Genomic DNA, 23,468 nt, shown 5'->3' with positions numbered 1-23,468 from the left:
CCCTAAGTGACCTCAAAGATTGGGAAGACGTCGTGATCACAGGTGGACATATTGAGAGCAGGTAATTTGGGAGGAAGAAAACGGGAGTGGCTCAAAGCCTTCCAAGGATTAAAAAAAAATGCAATGCTCTACAGACAAGAATAGTTGCATTTTAGCCCAGAAAAACTGACATCATGACTGCAGAATAACTCCTTCAGCGACTGGGGCCCGCAAGACCCCTCCCTTGCCTCTGCAGCCGCATTCTACCACTGCGGAGGAACGAATGCGCATGCCCGGGAGAGCTACCGTTGCCATGGAAACCAACCTCCAGTCACAAACAAATCACAGCCTAATGCGGCAAGTTAAGAAATGACTGGGGCTGTGGCTGTGAGCCAAAGGAGTCCCTCGCTGTAAGGGCAGGCAACGCATCCTCCCACCCACGCCCCTTTTTTTTCTTCCAGAATCAGTAAAGGCTAGAGGCCAGAGCCAGAAGTCAATAGAAAAAGAAGGCTGTGTTGGGAGTAGGGGTGGGGAGGGTCAACAGGGGTTAGCAGGTGATTTTAACAGTCAAATATTTCTGTGAGCAACATTTAACCCATCTCCCACTAAAAGACTTCGTGGTTTATTCTTGAGCCTTCCACCTGCAGTGAAAAGAGGTGAATCCCTGGGGTATGTCCCTATCTAGAAGAGATGGTGGATGGTAGCAGTGGTGGCATGGATTGGGGGACTCATCACACCTCCTTTAAACCCCTAGATCAGACTACGGCCAGCAACAGGCTGGCAAACATTATTTTTGCTCCTTATGCATTTCTTACATTTTACTCTTATACCATTCTAGAAAATTCCAGGAACTGAGTCCAGACAGCTTTAATTCTCCGAGTACCTAGGGAGTAGAAAAAGAGGTTGAAGGAGGAATTTTCAATAGTGTTAGGAATAACACGAACCCCGGGAGTATTATTTGAACACACACTTAGGCTGTCAGCTGTGTGCAAGTGGAATAGTACATCTGGAACAGTGGTTTTATACATCAGGATTCCTCAATTTTCATTTGTAAAAAGCATCTGATAAAATTAAATTTTTAAATGTTTAAAATTTTAAAATCCTGTTTGAAAACCACTGCCCTAAACTGGTTGTGTCTAGAAGTCGTGAAAGGCATCAGCAAGAACATGATGCTATAGAATGCCGCCAGAAGCTGCAAGAAGGTAGGAGCACTACTGTGGGATGTAACCTCCTCGGGTAAAGAGGAAAATGGCTGACCTGTGGAAAGCTACACCCTATCTAGTGGGAGGACAGTTCTTGCCATTTCAAATCAGTGGAAGGAGGTTGGATTATTCAATAAATGATGCTGAAACAATTGGTGACCTATTTGGAAAAAACACAAAATTAGATCCTACTTCATACCATATGCCAAAATGAATTTTAGATGAATTTGAGTTAATTGTAAAAAACGAAGCAATGAAATGACTAGGAAGAAAATGCATGTGAACATACTCCTCAAAAGAAAGAAAGAAATCACAAAATCAAAAATTTATAGTTGTGGATATCTAAAAATGTAAAGCTGCAATTTGTTTAAGAAAACCCACCATAAATGATAAAAAAATGAATAGGCAAAAAAACAACTGAAAAATAACGCTTTACCACATATGATAAATTAGGCGATATGTATGGGGTGATGGGGAGAAACCTTAAACTGGTTCATACCATTTGATCCAGGAATTCCACGTCTACGAATTTACCCTAGGAGAAAAAAACCAGAAAAGCACACAGAGATTTACATGGAAAGATATTCCTTAAATTATAACAGCAAAAATTACACATAGAAGCATTCAATAATTGGACATTTAGCGGGGCACCTATATGATTGAAAACTAAGCATCTATAAAACATCATATTCTTGTGGACTATTTTAAAATATGGGGAATTGCTACCAATATTTTGTTTAGTGATTAAAGCAGGTTGAAAACGATATGTACATATGATCTTCATTTTGTATATAAATATATATTTTTATGCATAGTTTGCATGTATTCAGAGAAGGGGGACTAATTATATTAATAGTAATTATCTCTGGGTTATAGGATTATGGGTAATTTTTATAGTCATCTTTAGATTTTCCCCAATTTACTACAATAAATGTGTGAATTTTTATAATAAAGGGGAAAGATGGCATTTTAACAAGATATTTTAATAAGTGCTATAAAAGTGGTGAGAGTACAGAAAAGAAAGTCTAGGAAAAAAGACAATAAAAAAGAGTACATGTGCCAATGTATATCAACGGAGGATCAAACCAAACCAAATCTGTACTACGTAAAGATTACAGTATTATTTGTATGTTAATAGGTACAGAATTTCTTATACAAGATGGACTCCTGGAAAATTTTCTTCACTACACCAGAAGATGGTCACATGTCCCTGGATGCGTCAGTCATTCTCTTTGCCGCAGTGCTCTGTTCAACGCCCCCCTCCCTCCTATGCCTGCATCATGCTCCCCCCTTTTCCTCCTGCAAAACATGCCACCAGCAGACATTTTCAGCTTGAAAAAATGGCCCATTTTGTCAACTTTCTTTAAAGCTATTTCATTCTTATTTTTCCTCCCTGATTGCTATTTTGGCATCTAACTCAAAAAATCTACTTATCTATCTTTTTTCTCCTTTTCTTCCTGTTGAAGTCAAAGCAATCTGAATTTCAAAGAAATTTTTAAAAAAAACGCACTTCAGCTTTTTTTTCTTTTTTCTTGCAGAAACTTATCTACAAAAGCAATTTCCAGGTAAAAGGACACACAAAAGCTTAAACATTTTCAGGCACAATTCAGAAACAAATATAAAAGCTTTGTTGATAGGAATCTGCTATCTTTTCCACATCCCTTTCCAAGGAAGGCAGCACTGATAATATTCTGTCTTTACTGTAAAAATTGATGTCCACAAATACAAATGAATTATTTTCAAAATAAAGGCACAGTCACATAGTTATATTTCTCTTTCATGATTTTTCATCCTAAAACCAAATTTAAATCTTTCCCATTAATTGCTCTCACGTGAAGCAATTAATCTGAACATTACAGCTGCCCTCCTCATTTTCTCTCCTGTACAGACATCCAGTCACATGATTTTCTTAATTAAGAAAAAAATGAGGCATGGTATTCTTTTCCCCATTGCAAAACAACATTTTTCTCATGCTCTCTCCATACTGTGAAAGGAAATCAGATCTGAGAACATCAGGAATTGTCACCAGTTCATCACATCTAATGCAAACATCGTAAAGCTGAGATACCATTCCGAACACCATTTCTCATTTCAGTAATATCTTCATCAGGTCCCCTTTGGGGAATTATCTTAACCAGAATCACAAGAGGGAAGTTTCTATATTTCCTTCTAGGAACTCATTCACCGTTTAAGAAATGAGCTTTAAACTAGAAAAGTGACCGTGGAAGATTTAGAATTGAATTAAGCCATTTTCTCAATGCCGCTGATTACAATCACAAATTCCTACACAGTTCTGCATTATTGTGTTCCATCAAAACACGTCGCTTGCTTTAAAAAGCGTATTTCGGATATCTATGTTACAAAAGATTTCTCAGCTACTTACCCGCTGCCGGCGCTCTGCCTCTCCACCAGCTCTGAGGCTGTCGCACTGAAGGGGTGGGGGCCAGAGCCGCAGCAGCCACTTGAAAATGAGCTGTGCTCTGAAGAAGGGATTAGCTTTAGGGAAAGAAAAAATGCTTTGGGATTATGCTCAAAATTCCTCCCAAAATATAAAATCATATTAAACATTACATGCTAAAAAGTACATGCTCAAAAAAGGACAGAATTTAACAGCAAAACCTCTGATCTAAAACACACTTAAAATGCCTTGATTTCCAGTGGAACCCCTACAAAGCCATGGGCTTTTGGCTCTCCCGTCTCCTAGCAACAGTCTCATTAATATTTTTCTCTGCAGTGGTCCTACTAGGCATCAGAGAACATTCACAAGGTCTAGTCTCTGGTAGGGAGCATTACCATTTTGTTGTTCAAGATGCGTTTTCCCCAGTTAAGTAACAAAGGCGAGTCAGGCATTCAGTAACAGGTTCTCCCAGGGAAGATTTCAGATTCAAAGGACATTCCATTCACATGACAGAGATTGTTCTTGTCCTTTCCTTGGTGCAACGCTGTCACTAGACCCCTGACCTAAAGATGGGCCTCAGCAGAAGATGCCTAACCCCTTCTGCAATTGCCCTAAACCAGTATTGTTCTCCACTGTGCTCAGAGACAAAAATTAATACACAGAATTCATTTGTATCTTTAGCCCTGTCATCATGATCCCCACCCATCAATCAGCGTGCTTACTGGAGGTACATGTCATAAAAATAGTGGATGAAATATAACCAGATCAAAAACAACCCATTTACTTATTATTATTAACAAGGAAAATATTAACTACATGTTGAGAAAATGACAGCAGGTTACTATACAGTATATATAATATGATCACTTTGCTGTCTTATGTAGATAGGAATAAATATACATAAAGAAATCTGAAAGGATATATACCAAAATGTTGAGTAATTACGTCTGGATTTCTATGGATGGTAGAATTTGAGGGGTGTTTAGGTCATTTTTCTTTTTGATTACCTATTTAATAACTTTTCTACAATTAACATTGTAGTTGTTGGGTTATTAAAAGAAAGCCATGCACAACAATGTGAACGTACTTAATGCCACTGAACTGTACACTTAGGATAGTTAAAATGATGCATGTTATGTCATGTATATTTTACTACAATAAAAAAGAGAGAGAGAACCATTCATTCACCTCTCAAACATGTATTGAGTCTCACCACTTTCAAAATCCTGGGCTGGGGGTAGCGATTATAAAAATGAATAAACACAGTCCATTCCCCTTCTAAAAGCTCATAATCTAACAAACAACTACCCCCAAAACTTTTATATGGGTTTTTATTATACATGACATGTAGAATTGCTGCATTTAGAAATAGAAACACTTTGTTTATCTTTTTAAAAATTTCATCTATTTTGGGTAACATTTATAATTAGGGATGTTACACTGTCTGCCTAAAAATATTAGGACACCCAGTGAGTGGAAGAAGTAAATAACTATACATTAAATATTTAAAAATATAAATATATATGTGCATTTACATAGTTATAGAATTATTATATTAATATTTTTTAAAGGAGGGGTAGGGAAACTGTTCTAGATTAAAGAAGATTAAAGAAATATGACCCAAAAAGAGAAATATGACAACCAAATGCAATGTGTGATCTTTGATTGGATCCTGGATAGAAAATAAAATAGCTATCAGAGACATTTTGGGAACACCTGGGACATTTGAATATAGGTTAGATATTAGATAATATTAGATCAATATAGTAGTTTGGTATGATAATGTGGTATGATGGACTTGCTCTCATGAGACACGTGTTGAAGTATTGAGAGGTGAAGTTCCATAATGTCTAAAATTACTCTGAAATGCTTTAGCAAAAAATCGTAGAGAGGATATATAAAGCAAATGTAGCAATATGTTAATAATTGGTAAATCTAGGTTAAGTACATGCGGGTGTTTGTTGTTTTTTGCTCTAAAATCCAGAAAATAAAGAATAAAATACTTTAACAAAAATAATTATTGCACGATAATTATATTTAAAGTTAAAATGTACATACATTTTAGAATTAATGAGAATTAAGTTTGTAGTCCCTCCATGCCGACCAATTGAATGATGAATACTTGTCACACGCCATCTAGTGGTAAGATCCTGATTTACCAAGACTGAAGGATTTCTAAAGCAGCGGTCCCCAACCTTTTTTGGCACCAGGAACCAGTTTCGTGGAAGACAATTTTTCCACGGACCGGGGAGGGGCGGGGGGGGGGGGAATGGTTTCCGGATGATTCAAGCGCATTACATTTATTGTGCACTTTATTTCTATTATTATTACATTGTAATATATAATGAAATAATTAATACAACTCACCATAATGCAGAATCAGTGGGAGCCCTGAGCTTGTTTTCACTCGCCACTCACTGATAGGGTTTTGATATGAGTCTGCAAGCGATGGATTTATTATGGTCTCTGCGCAGTCACACCTCTCTGCTAATGATAATCTGTATTTGCAGCCGCGCCCCAGCACTAGCAACACTGCCTGAGCTCCACCTCAGATCATCAGGCATTAGATTCTCATTAGGAGCACGCAGCCTAGATCCCTCGCATGCGCAGTTCACAGTAGGGTTCGCGCTCCTATGAGAATCTAACGCCGCCAATGATCTGACAGGAGGTGGAGCTCAGGTGGTAACGCAAGCAATGGGGAGCGGCTGTAAATACAGATGGAGCTTCGCTCCCTCGCTGCTCACCTCCTGCTGTGTGGCCTGGTTCCTAACAGGCCACGGACTGGTACTGGTCCGTGGCCCGGGGGTTGGGGACCCCTGTTCTAAAGAACACAATTTGAAAATTGACCCATTAAATATTACTACAATTTTATTGTAATAAATAAGTACAAGTATTTTTATTACTGTGTATCAATATAGTTAAAAGTCTCCATTAATTTTCAGAATTTGTTTTTGGTTATAGGGGAACACCTCTGCTCAGGTGTCCTAACAACCTGGCACCTCTCCACACAGGTCCCACAGGCAAGACTCAATCAACTGCGAGCTGACCTAACTGGGTGAACGCCCTGTGATCCCCCCGGAACGTGGCAAGGCAAGCAGCCTTGTGAGGACTGCTTCTCACCTCCTCCCTCCTGCCAGGAGGCAGTTTCTCATCCACCTCCCTCATTCTAGTGAGGCGTGGGGCTTTCCGTCTTGCTTCCTCCCGTAGGGTACAACTTCAGGCTATAAAACAAACTAGAGGTAATATGGAAACAGCTCCTCCATGATGGAGTGACTCACTGCTCATGTCATCTGTCACCTTGTCCCTCTGGTTCATCATCTTCTTGTGGGACTAGGGATATGGGTAGCTGACACCATGCTGATCTGATCTCGCTTTGGCTGTCCTTGTATGTAATAAACTGCGTGCATCCATTTGGCTCATTGACTTCTTACCTAGTGAATATACGGCAGACTAGCAAGCCAAACTTAGCAGCTCTTGTGCCTTAGAGACTACCTCAATGCTCGGCAAAATGTATCTACAAATGTGTGTGTGTGTGTGTGTGTGCGCACATACTTCGTACGTTCTGTGGAACACTGGAAGCTTTGTTTTTGAAACTGGAAACAAGATGAGTGATATCTGCTTTCACAACTTATATTCAAAGCTCAGCCGGGGCAGGGATGGGGTGGAGGGTGGGTCCCAGTGTAGTAAAATTACACAAAGAGGTAAAAGGAATGAAGAGTAGTTATGAAAAGATTAACATAGGCACCCAAGTAATCACTTAGTCATAAATAAAAGAATAACGAGTCACGGAGAGAAAACTATATGCCTTCACTGTGAATCCAACACATTGCTTCAGGCCAAGTAAGTAGAGGTGCTCCTGAGCGGCCACCCCCTCTTCTCTCCCAGGCATCCCAGTGCAGTGGCTCCTGATCTGACCTGCTTGCTTGGTCACCTAATGGAAACTTCCAGTCCCACTCAGGAGCCAACATAAAGGGATTCCTAAGGAGCATCAAAAAGCACCTGCAATTACTGCAATGCATTAAATACATAAAAATCAGAATTAACTCCCCCACCAAAGTCTTGGTCACCTTTGGTAGTCACTAGGGTAACAACACCACATTCTGAAAATTGATAAGTAAAGGAAACGATGCATTTACCTTAACTCTCCTGCACAGGCTGTATTTCAGCATAAGCAAGTAGCTAATGAGTGAAAGCACTTTTTTAGAAAAAGTTTCGAGCTGATACATGCAGAAGAAATGAGAGAATTCGAAAAACATCACCATTTTGCAATCCTCAACGAAACAGTGCATCTAGGCAACAATCTTCAATGGCTGCACAAACCACCCAGTGGATGACTGATGAGGAATTTCTTTTTAAACAACAAAAATAACTTCCCAGGCCCAGCTTCCCCAATATCTTTTATAATGCTAGGACAATTTGTGATATCAACTCTGGTAAAGGATAGCAGGAGAAGTGAAAATTACCATTTTATGTTCTAGAGTGAGTGTTACCACTTCCAGATAATATATAAATATTTTCATTGGATAGTTCGGGGAAGAATATTTATACCAAAGGACAGACTCTATTTTAGGCCTGACCTAAATTATTCCCTGATTAAAATGCAACCCGGTTTACATAAAATATTGGAAATGAAATAAACTGTTTAGGAAGAGTCCTCGAAGATACTAATCTAAGACTCTGGATTCTTTTTTTTGTTATTGGAGTATAGTTGATTTACAATGTTGTATTACTTTCTGCTATACAGCACAGTGAATCAGTTATACACATACATACATCCACTCTTTTTCAGACTCTTTTCCCATATAGGTCATTACAGAGTATCGAGTAGAGTCCCCTGTGCTCTACAGTAGGTAGGACTCTGGATTCTTAAGGCAGGTCATCAACAGTACTGTTTGCATGAGACCCTGGGTCCCCATCTGGGAAAAGGAGAACAGCACTGCCGAGCCACAGCAGGCATTACACCTGACCTGCTCCTCATACAACCGAAATCTCAAAACTTTTCACCATTCTGGCTATGCTCTGGAGATTCTCTAGCGTGTCTTTCAGAGAGTAGTGCTACAAACTCATTAAAATAGTCCAGATTTTAGCTGAAGAACACAGAGAAAACTAGTGTTGTTACTTCTTTTTTTTTTTTTTTAATTTTAGATGCAACAACAGAGCCACGCTCACCACTCGAACAGCAAGGTGAGATACCCAGGACCTATCTCAGTGGGAGAAGAAGAAACAGTCTCTGGCAGAAGGACTGGCAGAATTGGAATCACACTACACTAAGACTGTATCCTGAGCTGCTGATGTTTCCATGCCTGATACTGCTATGAAAAAGAACTAATTTCTTTTAAATCAGGAGATAAAAGAGAAAATGATGGTGTTTGCAACCTAATGCCCCAAAAATCTGAGAATATAATGCATTTAACTACTTTTACCTGCATAAAAAGAAAGTCAATAGAATTTTCCAGCCTTTTGCATCTATCGGAACACAGCCGCTAGCAGGGACTGTACCAGGGTCAGTTCAGCATAAATAAAACCACAGAAGTTCACCTAAGAAGCCTGACTTTTCTGCTGAGAACGTGAACGAAAGTGCAATTTCCATCTGAATTCAAAAGCTTTTGTTATAATGAGAAAAAAGGCCCAGAATTTGAGCTGATCTTTAACACAACAAGAAGCATTAATGACTCAAAACTAGGGAGAAAGCTAGAGAGCACAAATGAGCAAAGGAGGATTAGCACCGGTGATGAACATGAGATGGCTCTCTTTAGTCTGCCCTGCTCCACATTAAACATGGAAGTCTCATGACCTGCTCCTCATACAATTGAAATCTCAAAACTTTTCACCATTCTGACTACCCTCCTCTGGAGACTCTCTAGCGTGTCTTTCATTGAGTAGTGCTACAAACTCATTAAAATAGTCCAGATTTTAGCTGAAGAACACAGAGAAAACTAGTGTTGTTCCTTCTTTTTTTTAATTAATTAATTAATTTATTTTATTCTTGGCTGCATCGGGTCTTAGTTGTGGCACACAGGATCTTCGTTGAGGCACGTGGGATCTTTCATTGTGGCGTGCGGGCTTCTCTCTAGTTGTGACGTGCGGGTTTTCTCTCTCTAGTTGCGGCGCACGGGCTCCAGAGTGCGTGGGCTCTGTAGTTTGCAGCATGCAAGCTCTCTAGTTGAGGCCCCTGAGCTCAGTAGTTGTGGCGCGTGGGCTTATTTGCCCCACGGCATGTGGGATCTTAGTTCCCTGACCAGGGATCGAACCCGTGTCCCCTGCATTGTAAGGCGGATTCTTTACCACTGGACCACCAGGGAAGTCCCTAGTGTTGTGACTTTTGCTGATCAAAAGTACTTGTGGACTCTATATAGCCAAGCAGGGGGGAAGGGGAGAAAGCCAAGCATTGTCCTAGGTGCTTTGGTACAACAGCAAATAAGACAGACATGGCCCACGCCTTAAAAAATATTACAAGTTTAAGAGGGAAAACAGATCAATATAAGGGATCAAACAAATAATAAGAATGTAAGAAAATGAGTGCTACAAAGAAATTAAAACAGAGTTATATGCTAGAGCATCTTGGGTAGTGAGGAAAGGCCACTGTGAGACAGTGACATTTGACGTAAGGTCTGACTGATGAGGAGTAAACCAAGAAACTATAGGCAGAAGTGCTTCCTGGGCTGACAGATCAACTAATATAAATGTCCCAAGACTGAATGAGCCTGACATGCCCAGAGACAAAGAGATGGAAAAGGGTAGGAGGTGAGGCCAAAAAGGTTGACGAGGGTCAGATTACACAGGGACCTATTGGAAATGGTAATATGTGATAGCTAATTGCAATGGAAAGCTTTTGCAGGGACTTAAGCAGGGAAATGACATGATATGATTTATCCTTTTAAATTTTAATTTTGGCTACTGTGTTGAGAACAGACTGTATTTTGGCAAGTTTTGAAAGCGGGGAGGTTTGTGAAAAGTATCTTGTAGAAGTCCAGGCAAAAGATGTCGATGGCTCAATTCAGATGAAAGCAGAGTAGATGGTAGAAAGGTTTAAGATTCAGGACAAATTTTGGAAGTAGAGTCAACAGGATATTATTGCTGCTATAAAAGAAGAATAAAATCCAGGTAAGGGGAAAACGTAATTTGGATGACTGTTAGTTGTTGAAATAAGTAACTGGGTGGATGGACGGTGGTGCCAGGTAAGTGATGGAGAGATAGGAGGAGGACTAGATTCTGGAGTGAGGCTAAGCCTGTTTGTGGGAGGTTGTAGCCCAATTGAAAAGTGTAACGGAAAGGAACATGCGTAAAGTTATGAAAGAGAATCAACCCTAAAGGGAACCCTTTCTGAGAAATAAAAGAAGCACTTTGAAAGACAGAATGGATAAGCTGTAGAGATCAGCTGAAAGATCGTTGTAAGAATTTCCTCATCAGTCACACAAGGGGGCCAGACCATGTCAACAGTTTCGTTAACTGCCTATGCATCAAAATCACCAGGAAAAATATTTTTAAATGCAGATATGCAGTACCTCCCTAATACAGAATTAGTAGCTCTCGGGGGTTGACACCTAAAAATCTGTATTTTTTGTGTGTGTGGTACGCGGGCCTCTCACTGTCGTGGCCTCTCCCGCTGCGGAGCACAGGCTCCGGACGCGCAGGCTCAGCGGCCATGGCTCACGGGCCCAGCCGCTCCGCGGCATGTGGGATCTTCCCGAACCGGGGCACGAACCCGTGTCCCCTGCATCGGCAGGGGGACTCTCAACCACTGCGCCACCAGGGAAGCCCTAAAAATATGTATTTTTAAAGTTCCCTAAGGGATTAAGATGTATTGGCAGGTTTAGAGATCACTGGACTAGAAGATTCTCAACATACTCTTACCTGAAATTAGCTGTTTAATATATCACCAGTACAGGATTAATTACTTTATCTCAAGCCTAATTGTTTACTAAGGATTTACTTCTAACTCCAGAGGGATTATGAAATGAAGGGATAGCATTTAAATGGCCCTCTAACCTATACTTCTCTCTACACCTCAGTCAACATCATTAATAAAGGAGCCATATCCTTGTGGGTGGGTAGGGGTAGCCAGCTGGGCTGGGTACATGGCATATTAAAGCCAAGGGAAGGACCAAGTCTCAGGGGTGCTAGATGTCCACTAGACCTTAGGGGAATTCAGAGAAACTGAGTGTGTCGTTTAGTTAGCTTTATGTGTCAACTTGGCCAGGCTACAGTACACAGTTATCTAATCAAACACTACTGGAGCTGCTACTGGGCAGGTATTTTGTAGATGATATTAACATCTACAATCAGTTCATTTTAAGTAAAGGAGATTATCCTCAATAATGTGGGTGGGCTTCATTAGCTGAAAGGCCTTAAAAGAAAAACTGAGGTTTTTCTGAAGAAGGAGGAAATCTGCCTGTAGACTGCAGTATCAGCTCCTGCCCAAGAGTTTCTAGCCTGCCAGCACGCCCTACAGATTGCAGACTTGCCTAGCCAGTCTCCACGACTGTGTAAGCCAATTCCTTGATAGGTAGATAGAAGGATAGATAGATAGATGATAGAAAGATAGATAGATAGATAGATGATAGATAGGTAGATACAGATATCATAGGAGATATATATATTTGTGAAAACTCATATATATACATATATATATCAAAGATACATATATGTATATGATATATGTGATATTTATATCTCCTACTGGTTCTGCTTCTCTGATAGAATCCTGACTTATACATTGATTAAAGCGTCAGTGCCTACAAGAGATTGACTGTCCAAAACTAAGTCAAAAGAGAGCAAACATCAGGGTCTGTCCAGGGCCAAAGACAAACCAATATGGAAGGAGTGAGTCAGATGAAATTCTGAGAATTCAGGGTAGAGACAGAGTGGGGCAATCACAGAATGATGGGGGAAAGACAAGAATGGGGTCTTATAGGAATAAAGTAAAAACCTGCCATAATCAACTGCCTAGGGATATCAGGTGACCACTAGACAGGTTTTGCGATTATCCAATTTGTCTCCATTAAGGAAACTCTGGGAGGCAGCCACTCTGGGGTTTAGGTCTCTGAATAGTATCCCAGAGGCTAGAGGTGTACTGAGTTGCTGGCTTACTATGCATGTAGATATTGTCATATATAACAGCAAGAGCTGAGATTTCTGGTGTCAGACACTACTGTGAACTTTACACTGATGATCTTACTTAACCATCACAATAACTCTGTGAAAGAGGTGATATTTTTACCCCCATTTTACAGATGAGGAAACTGAGCTTCAGAGAGCAAGTAGTTTGCTCTAGATCAACAACTAGCAAGTGAGAGAACGGGATGGAGTCCAGGCATTTTGATCACCGAATCCCTCCTCTTTACATTCTGCTGCCTCCTCTATTTGATTTGTGTGATTTTGTGTCACCCTGAATTGTCATTGATATCTTGTCTGCCTTCTGTTACTAAACTACAATCTCCCTGAGGGCAGAGATCTGGTCTCATTCACCCCTATGTCCACACTCCCAGCAGGAACCCTAAGCAGCCCTCTAGGTCCACCCCTTCATTCTCTCAGTCACCCCATTGGCTGGTTTGATTCTATGAAGTAATACCAATATGGTGATGTGCGTGACCTCATATTACTGGCTCCACTTTGGAATTCTCAAGGAAGCAGAGTATCTTAGTTCAAAGGATAGAGAAAAGACAGATAATTGGACTACAGTTAAACTTTGCCTTTTTTCCATATGACAAAAAGAGTAAAAGTATTTAAATAATGGACAAAATTCCAAAGTTCTTTTATCCTTTTATTTTTGTATTTTTAGTGGAATGTCACCTTCATTCGCACATGGCTTACTCCAGTGAGTAAACGTTAACTGGACGACTGATAGGCTTAAAAAGTAACATTAGCCACTGGGGAAGTAAAACTGTATCCAAGAGTAACTATTTTCCACTGTTAGAAGTTTTCAGGACAGTAAATATTCAAAAATATTTTTGCAGCACCCATAAAATTCAATGGATCACCAGCCAGACCAAATGAAAACACTGGAGGTCATCAGGATAGTGGATATCCGTCAAATACTCAGGTAAATGAATACGATATTCACCTTCAGTGAGAGTATAATTATTTCAAAAGAAAATATAGACTAGGTCTTCTTTCACATACTATATGATTCTGTCTTTGCCTGTATATTGGTTATCAGCACTGTCCATAAAATACAATAAATTAGATGAGCATTTGCTCATAAATTAAATACTACAATCTTCCATGTCTTTAAAATTCTCTTTAGGAATTGCTGCTTTCTTTGCTTTCACTTTTCTTGCTTGGCACACACAAAATCCTCCTTCCTAAACAGATAATATGAACATGGCTGTATGACTTTAACTGTAATTTGATGCACGTGTTTTGGTGGTAAAGACTATTAGTCCAGACACATATAATTTGCAAGTGTACAGCTTTCTTTAAAGTTACTTGTCTTTTACTGTGCTTTGGTTTTTATTGTTCGAATGCTAGTGGGAATTCTGTTTATCTCAAAAGACAGGAATCAACACCTGAAACTCTACAGTCAGAAAGTGAATAGTTGTTGGAGACATGCGGTATGCAAAAACGATTAAATTTCTTACAAAGTGAATAATATCTATATAATATAATACTTTATAACATAGTATATATTTATATAATTATATATAAATATATAATATATAATGTAATTTCATTTGTCTTAGTCCCTCCCTGGCACTGACTTTCTTATCTTCTGATGAGGTTTCCTAACCTGTACTACAACAAGGCAGACCAGAAACCAAATGGAATCTATTCTTTTTTTTTTAAATTAAAGCATAGCTGATTTACAATAGTGTATGAGCTTCAAGTGTACAGTATAGTGATTCAGTTTTTTGAAGATTATATTCCATTATATGTTATTACAAGATTAAAAATATGGAATGCTTCAAAAGTTTGCATATCATCCTTGGGCAGGGGCCATGCTAATTTCTGTATCAAAATGGAATCTATTCTTCATGTTCCATATTAACGAGTGCAAAGATTCGATGTGAATAGTTCCTCATAATTCTGTAAATACAGTAAATTATTCTGCTGGACGTGGAGTATACTACATTAATTTTATTAACATTTAGCATTTTAGCTATAGAAAAACCACATTTTAGGCTCCTTGTATAATTCCAAGTTATTTTCTTATCTCCCTAAACCTATCTCTACTCAGTCGCTTCCCTCTGATCTCCTTCTACAGCCTTATAACTGGGAGCCCTACCTCCAGTTCTTCCATACAATTCTTGGGACATCACAGGAACTTGAGGGCCCATAGCCATTTCCAGGAACATTGTGCTGCGTGATTGCAGAGGGCACCAATGTGGCCACCACTAGCCTACACAGCCCTTTTATTCAAATTAGACAAAGGCGCCCCCCTCAGAACAGATGGATTGGGAAACGATGCCCCTCTGCGTTACAAATTGGTGAAGCACGCCCTCTTGTTGGACATATTAGAAACGTGAACCCTCTCCGGGCTTGCATAGCCCTGTGGGCTCATGGCACAGCAAACGGAACTGAGGCTGATTTTCAGGTCTTCCTGCCCAGTCTCACCCACCAGGACCCTTTGTGCAGCACATAGATTACTCAGTCATACACAGGAGTCCTGTGAGTAACACTTCTGGGAGTTTTTCCTTCTGTCTTGGCTTTCTCTCCTGGAACCTATTAGACCACTTAATTCAGAGTTGTATGAGCTGGAAGGCCACTGTTGCGTCTTGCAGAGTTCTTGCCTACTGGAAGGTGTCCTCTTTCTTTCCCTTTTGCATATTTGCTAAATGCCTGCTATGAGCAATCCACTGCTCCTCACCCATCCTCATCCAGCACAGACACACGGGCTTATTCATCTTCCTAAAGCTCACGTATGAGTATTTCATCACTTGTCTGTCCCAAGACTTTTGTCTTCCCCAAGCACCAAGCACAGAACTTGAGCCTTGGCCAGGACATCAGAAGTCCTGGCTTATGGTCCTTATTCTAAGACTCACTTGTTTCTTGTGAGCTTGGACAAAATCTAAGACCTCTTCTAAGACCTTTTCTACTCCTAAGCTGGGTCTCAGTGTAGGTTTAGTCACAGAGACAGAAAGTAGAATTTTTTACCTCTTAAGGTAAATTGGAAAAATCCAATTTTCTCCTGTCAGCTTTTAATCATATGAAAAGATGCTTACGCCATGCATAAGAGGAGATATACAAATTAAAAGTACACCAAAATATGGGTTTTCGACTATCATATTGAAAGAGATCAAGATGTTTGATAGCATACTGTGTTGGCAAAGGAGCAAGTGAACAGAAAAGCTCATATATCACTTGTAGGTGTATAAATGGGTTTAACTTTTATAGAGGTAAATTGTCAACATCTATCAAAAGAAAAGAATGCGCAGGGCTTCCCTGGTGGCACAGTGGTTGAGAGCCCTCCTGCTGATGCAGGGGACACCGGTTCGTGCCCCAGTCCGGGAAGATCCCACATGCCGCAGAGAGGCTGGGCCCGTGGGCCACGGCTGCTGAGCCTGCGCGTCCGGAGCCTGTGCTCCGCAACGGGAGAGGCCACAACAGTGAGAGGCCCACGCACCGCAAAAAAAAAAAAAGAATACGCATACAATTTTTGACCCAGCAATTCAACTTCTAGGACTTGTTTCCTAAAAAATATACTATTCCATTTCCCTAGTCCATTTACTCTCCCATTCTCCTAGAAGACTATCTCATATATTTTCCTGTCCCCTCAAATCCCTGACATTTTCCCACAGCCTCACACCTCGGTGATGGTCTTGTTCTTCTTTCACTGAGAAAATACAAATAGTCAAAAGAGAACTTCCACCAGCTCCCACCACTACTCCTCCCTTTATACCTGCATCCGTAATCATATTCTCTGCCTTCCTGCCTGTTGCTACAGATGAGCTATCCATGTTAAGGCCAACCCCTCCACCTGTGCACAAAATTCTACCCAACGCCGACTCAAGGACATCCCTCCTGTCATTCTTCTTTCAGGCTGGATCATTCCCATTAGCATACAAACGTGTCATTTCAGGCATCATCTCTTTCCCTCAGCACCCCCCCCACTGCTGCCCCATTTACAGTAAATTTCCTATCCCTTAACAGTTCCTCAGAAGAGCTGCTCAAACTCGCTGTCTCCAGTTCTCTTCCTCCCCTTGTCTCTCAAACTCATTCCAGTCAGGTTTGCATCCTCACCACTCCATCAAAACTCCTCTTGCTAACGTCTCTGATTACCTTCATATTACCATTTCGTGGTCAATTCTCAGGCCCTATCTTACCTAAACCACTTTTCTTTTTTTTTTACTAACATTTTATTATGAAAATTTTCACATGTACAGAAAAATTGAAAGAATTGTACGTTGAACACACCCATCATCTAGATACTAAAATTAAACATTTTACTATAGTTGCTTTTCACAGCCCGTGACATTTTCATCAGGCCACTCTCCCTTTCTATTGGTGCCATGAACCTCGGGGCATTTTTCAGCTCTAGTTGGCTAAGCCACCCCATGCTGTACCTGTGAAGGGACAGAAAGTGAGGGAAGGTAAAGTGTGGGGCTAGGGACAGTAAACTCAGGTTGTCAGATTTAAGGAATGAATGAGTAATATGGTGATATCACTTGTTGCTCTTTTATTCAATTTATACCAACAATAATCTCTGTTTTTTTAAAATTCCAGGTATAATGAAAAATGAGTGTTATCCAAGAGATGAAAATCCAGAGAGATGATGATATAACATATGCTATACCTAAAAGAGACATCAAATGGAATATAGGGAATATGGATTTATAAAACTCAATCACAAATAGCCTTGTAATCAATTCCCTTTGATACAGTACCACACAAATTAAGACAATAAATGCATCATTTAATCAGAAAAGTATGGCCACTCTTCTTTCAACCAAATAGATTATAAGTATCATACCGAGTCAGGAATTCAGATTCTCTACAATACAGGAGAGAGGTGCTTTGACTAAGCACAGGAGGCAGATGAAATAAGGGAGCCAGGCGTTCCGTAGGTATTTAATTTGTATTTGTTTACACAGACTGTGCAATCTAGTCTTAGTTCTGTTTTATTTGCTTAAAATAGCATTTCTGATTTCTTTAGGTATATCTGATTTTCTTTTCTATTCCCCTATGGGAATAACAATATGATTGACAAACATGTCACTGATACGCAAAGTTAAAACAAAATTATCATGAGAATTTCTTTTCTTTCCTTTTCATTTTAAGCAGTGATTCCACATGGACCACCTCTTGCTAAAGTAATTTTAATTGTGTATGTAGCCAGCCACCTGCATTTCTCTGATAGGTACAATGACTGTTTTTTGCAATATATAAGTTTGTACCAAACAGCACACACTACTCATTAGATGAGCAATTGCATATTAACTAAGGTGTTATGTAGTGTCAACTAATGATGGTGATAAGAATCATTAAATTATTATAGTTAAATTAATATTTCAGATCAACGTTTTCCAAAATGTGGGGACGTGCTCCTGAGTTGCTTCATGATACCAATTGTTTAAAAATGAATCAGAACATAATACAACTTCCTAGAATAGAAATATCAGACTGTGTCACATGTTTTAAATGTTTTATGACACTTTTCTATTACACAGACACACAACACACACACACAGACACACACACACACACACACACACACACATATTGGGTTGTAATGTAAAATATATTTCCTATCATGGGTCATCAAAAAAGTTTTGAAAGCCACTGTCCCAGATGCTGGTCATCTTCCCAACAACTTACCCAAAATGTGGTGTCATGAAATGAGCATACTATTCCAGTTGAAGTCTTAACAGTGCAGATCAGAAAAGGATGACCGGGCTTCCCTGGTGGCGCAGTGGTTAGGAGTCCGCCTGCCGATGCGGGGGACATGGGTTCGTGCCCCGGTCTGGGAGGATCCCATGTGCCGCGGAGCGGCTGGGCCCATGAGCCGTGGCCGCTGAGCCTGAGCGTCCGGAGCCTGTGCTCTGCAACGGGAGAGGCCACAACAGTGAGAGGCCCGTGTACCGCAAAAAAAAAAAAGAGTAGCTCCTGCTTGCCACAACTAGAGAAAGCCCACAAGCAGCAACAAAGACCCAACACAGCCAAAAATAAATAAATTTATAAATTAAAAAAAAAAAAAGGAAAGAAAAGGATGACCACCTTCTTCTTTTCTCTAGATACTTATTCTTCTCAGCCCAGCCTGTAAAATATTAGAAGTTTTTTTGAATGTAGATCACACTGTTTGTACATATCAAGCTTGTGGTCAGGCTCAAGCTCTTTCAAGTGGTATTATCAAGTTGAAATTAGTATTAGACAAAGTGATGTATCATCGTATTACTAGCAGGAAAAGGTGGAACTCGGAACAGAACCCACATATTCTGTATTCAAATACATCACACCATAAAGAATTTGAAGAAGAACAAACTTTTTCATTCCACTACAATTAAGTAGAAAAAAAGGACGATATTGACATGTAAGTGTAGTTATTTTTTCATGTAGCCATTTTAGGACCAATTTGAAATAAGCAAATGTAGGCAAAATGAGGTGGAAAATAAAATTTTTAAAACTTGTTACTCAGAGAAAAAGTAACTGGAATGCTTATTTTGGGGTTATCTAGTTTGGTTATTTAGATATCTGGGTTATCGCAATCTGCACTGATTCGATTTATTCAGAAGGGCACACAAATACCAAAACGTATATAAAGTGTTTTAAAGTAATTCTTTAAAATTTAAATTGAAAGAATATCCCCTTGATCATTCAGTGTTCAATTAAGGAGCTGAGTTACACTATTCTCTCACAGTTTCCATATGTGGCTTACCCAATTTCTTGAGTATCTTTAACAATGCTTAATACAGTCCAAATTCTTCCCATCAACAAGCATGCTTCTGGAGTGTCTTCTCTCCTCCAACTCCTGGACCTTGGAACAAATAGGCTACGTCAAAAATTAGTTTTTAGTACATAAACAGAACTAAGAAGGTCAGTATGTTAGGAAAAAATAAAAATTTCCATTATCCATTTCCACATCAAAGAGAAACAGCTGTTAGATGATCCACACTTTGGGATTATCAGAGCCACTCCTCTCTTACTTATCAGCACATAAATTTGAGAACTGACTATAATGGTTTAAAGGTTCATTTCTATCCTCCTTTCCTACTAACCCACACCCACAAGTGACTTACAGACTCATGCAGGTGGCTATACATCTTTTTGGTAAAATGGTCACATGATTAACACGTGATGGTTCCCAGTTAAAATTTATTCCTAAATTCATACATATTAATATGTCTAGTTGTCGTGAGCAGCTTGAGGAAAGACTTCAATTTACATGGCTCTATCAAAATGTTAAAAAAAAACATTATCAGTAGTGGAGGAAGACAGCTGGGAGGACAAAGATGTGTCCACAGAAACTGAGAAGGTACTAAAAAAGTTCTTTCAAGTAGTAAATCTACCCATTCAATTTGTCAGATTCAAGTTTACATGAAAGCTAAGTTAGCAATGATAATTTGATTTTCTACAGCAATGCTAAGTGGGATCTGATGCAGTTAAAAATAATAAAGATTAATATCCAGTGCCACACCTCCAGAAATGGAGCAGTTTTCATCAAATTATGCTGGGGAACAAACAGCTTATTTATTTGCTTGCTTCATTTTGCAGAGAAATTCCAAGTATCTAAGACAGAGTTCTGTGAGCAAACTGTTTTCTTAGACAAAACATTTCCCATAAACATGCACATTGATGTGGTGTTATTCCTGATGTTACAACACAGATAGTTCTTCCACTCATGCCAACTGCCTCCATCTGATAAAGAAACGTGATCCAAGCCCACTTATGTGCATCCTTGTGCAAACAACATCAGGGGATGATAGGGAAAACATTCACCCCAGTAAAAGACTCCTATCTTAGAGGCAAGCCTGTAATAAAATTATTCTGCATACAATAGCAATAAGAATGCAACATATATGATCATATAAACCTGATTTTGTAAGAGTTCTAAGATTTCTGGTTACCTGTTCAAGAAAACCTGAAGTCAAAACATTAGGTAGTGAAGGGCACTGTTAAGACACATTAACTGAGCCTTGCACAGGTTACCTCTGACGATTCAAGTCATACACAGAAAGGCCCAAGAAACAAAGAAAAAATGGGTATTTACTGAAGTAGATGGGCCTTGTCATACCCTATAGAAAAAATATTTTAAATATTATTTCTAGCATAGGGTAAATTTTTTCTACATTCTTCATAAATTTTGAGGACGGTGGGAAAACAATTTTAAAATTCAAACTTCAACATCCTTTTTTGACAATCAGCATATATTAGTCCCTTGAAATTCCACTGTTCACACCTTTATCTTTGAAATTCCACTGTTCACACCTTTATCCTTTCACACTTTTTTCTGACCCAGTTTGTTTCCACTTTTACTACTCAATAATTAGTAACACTTTATTTAAATATTTATTATAAAATACAAAAGAAGACTAGTAATTCTGAAAAAGATTTATATATGTATATGTATAACTGAATCACTTTGCTGTACACCCGAAACTAACACAACATTGTAAGTCACCTATGCTTCAATAAAAATATTTTAAAGAAAGAAAGAAGATGTGTTGAAAATAAGAGAATAAGTAAAAATGAAAAGTTGGAGAAGATATTTTTAAAAGGAAAATAAAGAATAAATGCGGTAGCCATGAAATCTCTTCTCTTTACTGTGCCTCTCAGAACTCTGACTGAGTACATTTCACTGACCGTCCCAGCTGCTGTGCTCTGAAATCTACCACTGAATTTGCACTGAAGCCAAGCTTTCCATAAGCTACTCCTAGACAGTGACTGAACAAGGCAGGGATTAGAATGCAGGCCCGTTCCTGGGAGATGCAGGACTCCTCTGACAGCCAACTTTAGTTCAAGGACCACCCCACTCCTCCAACCATTGGCCTTGCCAAACTTCCTTAAAACTGCATTGAGTCTAAAGTTTCTTTCAATCGTTCTTCCTTCCTTCTCCATCACCTTGGCAAGGGTCAACCTGCATTGTGATCTTTCAGCTCTCCCAGCCTCCTCTGGCAACCTTCACGTTTTCCCTTACAGGCAGTCTCCCTAATAACCCTCTGCATGTTTAATCCCGTCTTGGCACCTGCTTCTTTGGGACCTGAACTTGCACAAATGATATCAAGAGTGGTCTGAGAAGATAGGCAATAAGATGAGGATTTAGGACTGGCTCACTCACTGTCCAGCAGAGGGAGCGGACACCATCCTGGTTGGTAGATGGAACATGGATGGTCTCTGGCACATAGTGGTGGTGCAATTGCTAAAGAGTCCCCAGTGCTGACCTGGGAAATGTCCTAGAGGAGGGGAATGCTATTGCAGGTGTAAAGATTCAGGTTGACCATTATACGTAATAATCCAGTCACAGCTCCTAGGAAGCCATGCTTAAAAATGAAAGCAAGAATGAAGACAACTGGGCAGAGACACTGTAGAGGAGACAGACCCCCCCCCAAAAAAAATAGTTCAGGCAAGTTACTAAACAAACAGAAAAAGACACAAAGCAGTAACAACTTCCAAGAGGGGAAATGAGAATCCGTATTGCCTACAATATATTATCTAAAATGCCCAGGTTTCAACAAAATCTTACAGAACACAAAAAAGAAACAAGGAAGAACACCCCATAAACAGGAACAAAAGTGGTCAATAGAACATATTTATATGGGTCAAGAAGATGGACAAAACCTGAAGGCGGCTATTATAAATATTTTTACAGAGAATTAAAGGAAACACTGTTTAAAGAATTAATGAAAATATCATGATAATTAGCCATCAGACAAAAAATAAAGATAGAAATGTTTAAAAAGAAGTTGCAAAGTACAATAATTTGTTTATTGAAGTACAGTTGCTGTACAATATTATATAAGTTACAGGTGCACCATATAGTAATTCACAATTTTTAAAAGTTATGCTCCATTTATAGTTATTATAAAATATTGGCTATATTCACCATGCTGTGCAATATATCCTTGTAGCTTATTTTATACCTCAAAGTACAATAATTGAAATTAAAAAAAAACAAGTAGCAAAATGGCAAAGATAAATCCAGTCACGTCAATAATTATATCAAATGCAGAAGGATTAAACATAAATCAGAAGGCAGATTCTCAGGCTGAATTTTAAAATACAATTCAATTACATTTTTTCTACAAGAGACACACTTTAGATATGAAGACACAAATAGGTTGAAAGTAAAAGGATACAGAAAAAGATATACCATGTACACAGCAACAAAAAGAGAACTGCAGTGGCTACACTAATATCACAAAAAGTAACTTTAAGAAAAATTACTAAAGAGGAACATTATATAATAGTTTATAAATAATAATTTTATAATAAAATGTCAGTCCATCAGGAAGCTATAATAATTAAAAGAAATATATACCTAACAACTCTAAATACATGAGACAAAAACTGTCAGAACTGAAGGATGAAATAGACAATTCAACAGTAATAGAGACTTCAACATCCTCTTCTCAATAACTGATAGACAGAAAATCAGCAAGGATATAGGAGACGAGAATAATATCATCAACAAATTAGACCTGATATCCAGAGAACACCCCACCCAACAACAGCAGAATACAGTATACATATTCAAGTGCACATGGTACATTCTTCAGGATAGATCATACACTAGGCCATGAAGCAAATCTCAATAAATTTAAAAGAACTGAAATTATACAAAGTATGTTCACCAAATGGAATTAAATTAGAAACCCAGAACAGAAGAAAATTTGGGAAATCCACAACTACTTGGAAATTACATAGAACACTTATAAAGTACCCACGGGTCAAATGTCAAATAATAAATCACAAGGGAACATGGGATATATTTTATTTACTTATTTAATTTTTTACTG

The 23,468-nt window shown here is 39.0% G+C and overlaps 1 protein-coding gene across 5 annotated transcripts in view; it reads right to left on the bottom strand.

Moving 5' to 3' along the window:
- Positions 1 to 793: 793 nt before the first annotated feature.
- The window catches only part of LOC307180753 (uncharacterized protein), a 165,178-nt gene continuing 142,503 nt past the window's right edge, over positions 794 to 23,468 (bottom strand). For 2 of the 5 annotated variants that reach the window (XR_013825773.1, XR_013825774.1), the window contains 5 exons: positions 19,391 to 19,489; positions 18,334 to 18,557; positions 3,565 to 3,677; positions 1,681 to 1,716; positions 794 to 862 (listed from right to left, as the gene is read on the bottom strand). Coding sequence is in view for 1 of the 5 variants with exons in the window: in XM_079911149.1 (XP_079767275.1) it covers positions 19,409 to 19,489 (81 nt within the window). In the remaining 4 variants the exon portion in view is untranslated. Of the gene's footprint in view, positions 863 to 1,317; positions 1,342 to 1,680; positions 1,717 to 3,564; positions 3,678 to 18,304; positions 18,558 to 19,390; positions 19,490 to 23,468 lie in introns of those variants that run through there. The other 3 variants (XR_013825775.1, XR_013825776.1, XM_079911149.1) reach the window with 3 other exon arrangements.

Source organism: Stenella coeruleoalba, assembly GCF_951394435.1.
Source record: "Stenella coeruleoalba genome assembly, chromosome: X".
NCBI lineage: Eukaryota > Metazoa > Chordata > Mammalia > Artiodactyla > Delphinidae > Stenella > Stenella coeruleoalba.
Note: the sequence above shows the minus strand (reverse complement) of the source record. Positions and strands in the feature narration are given on the sequence as shown.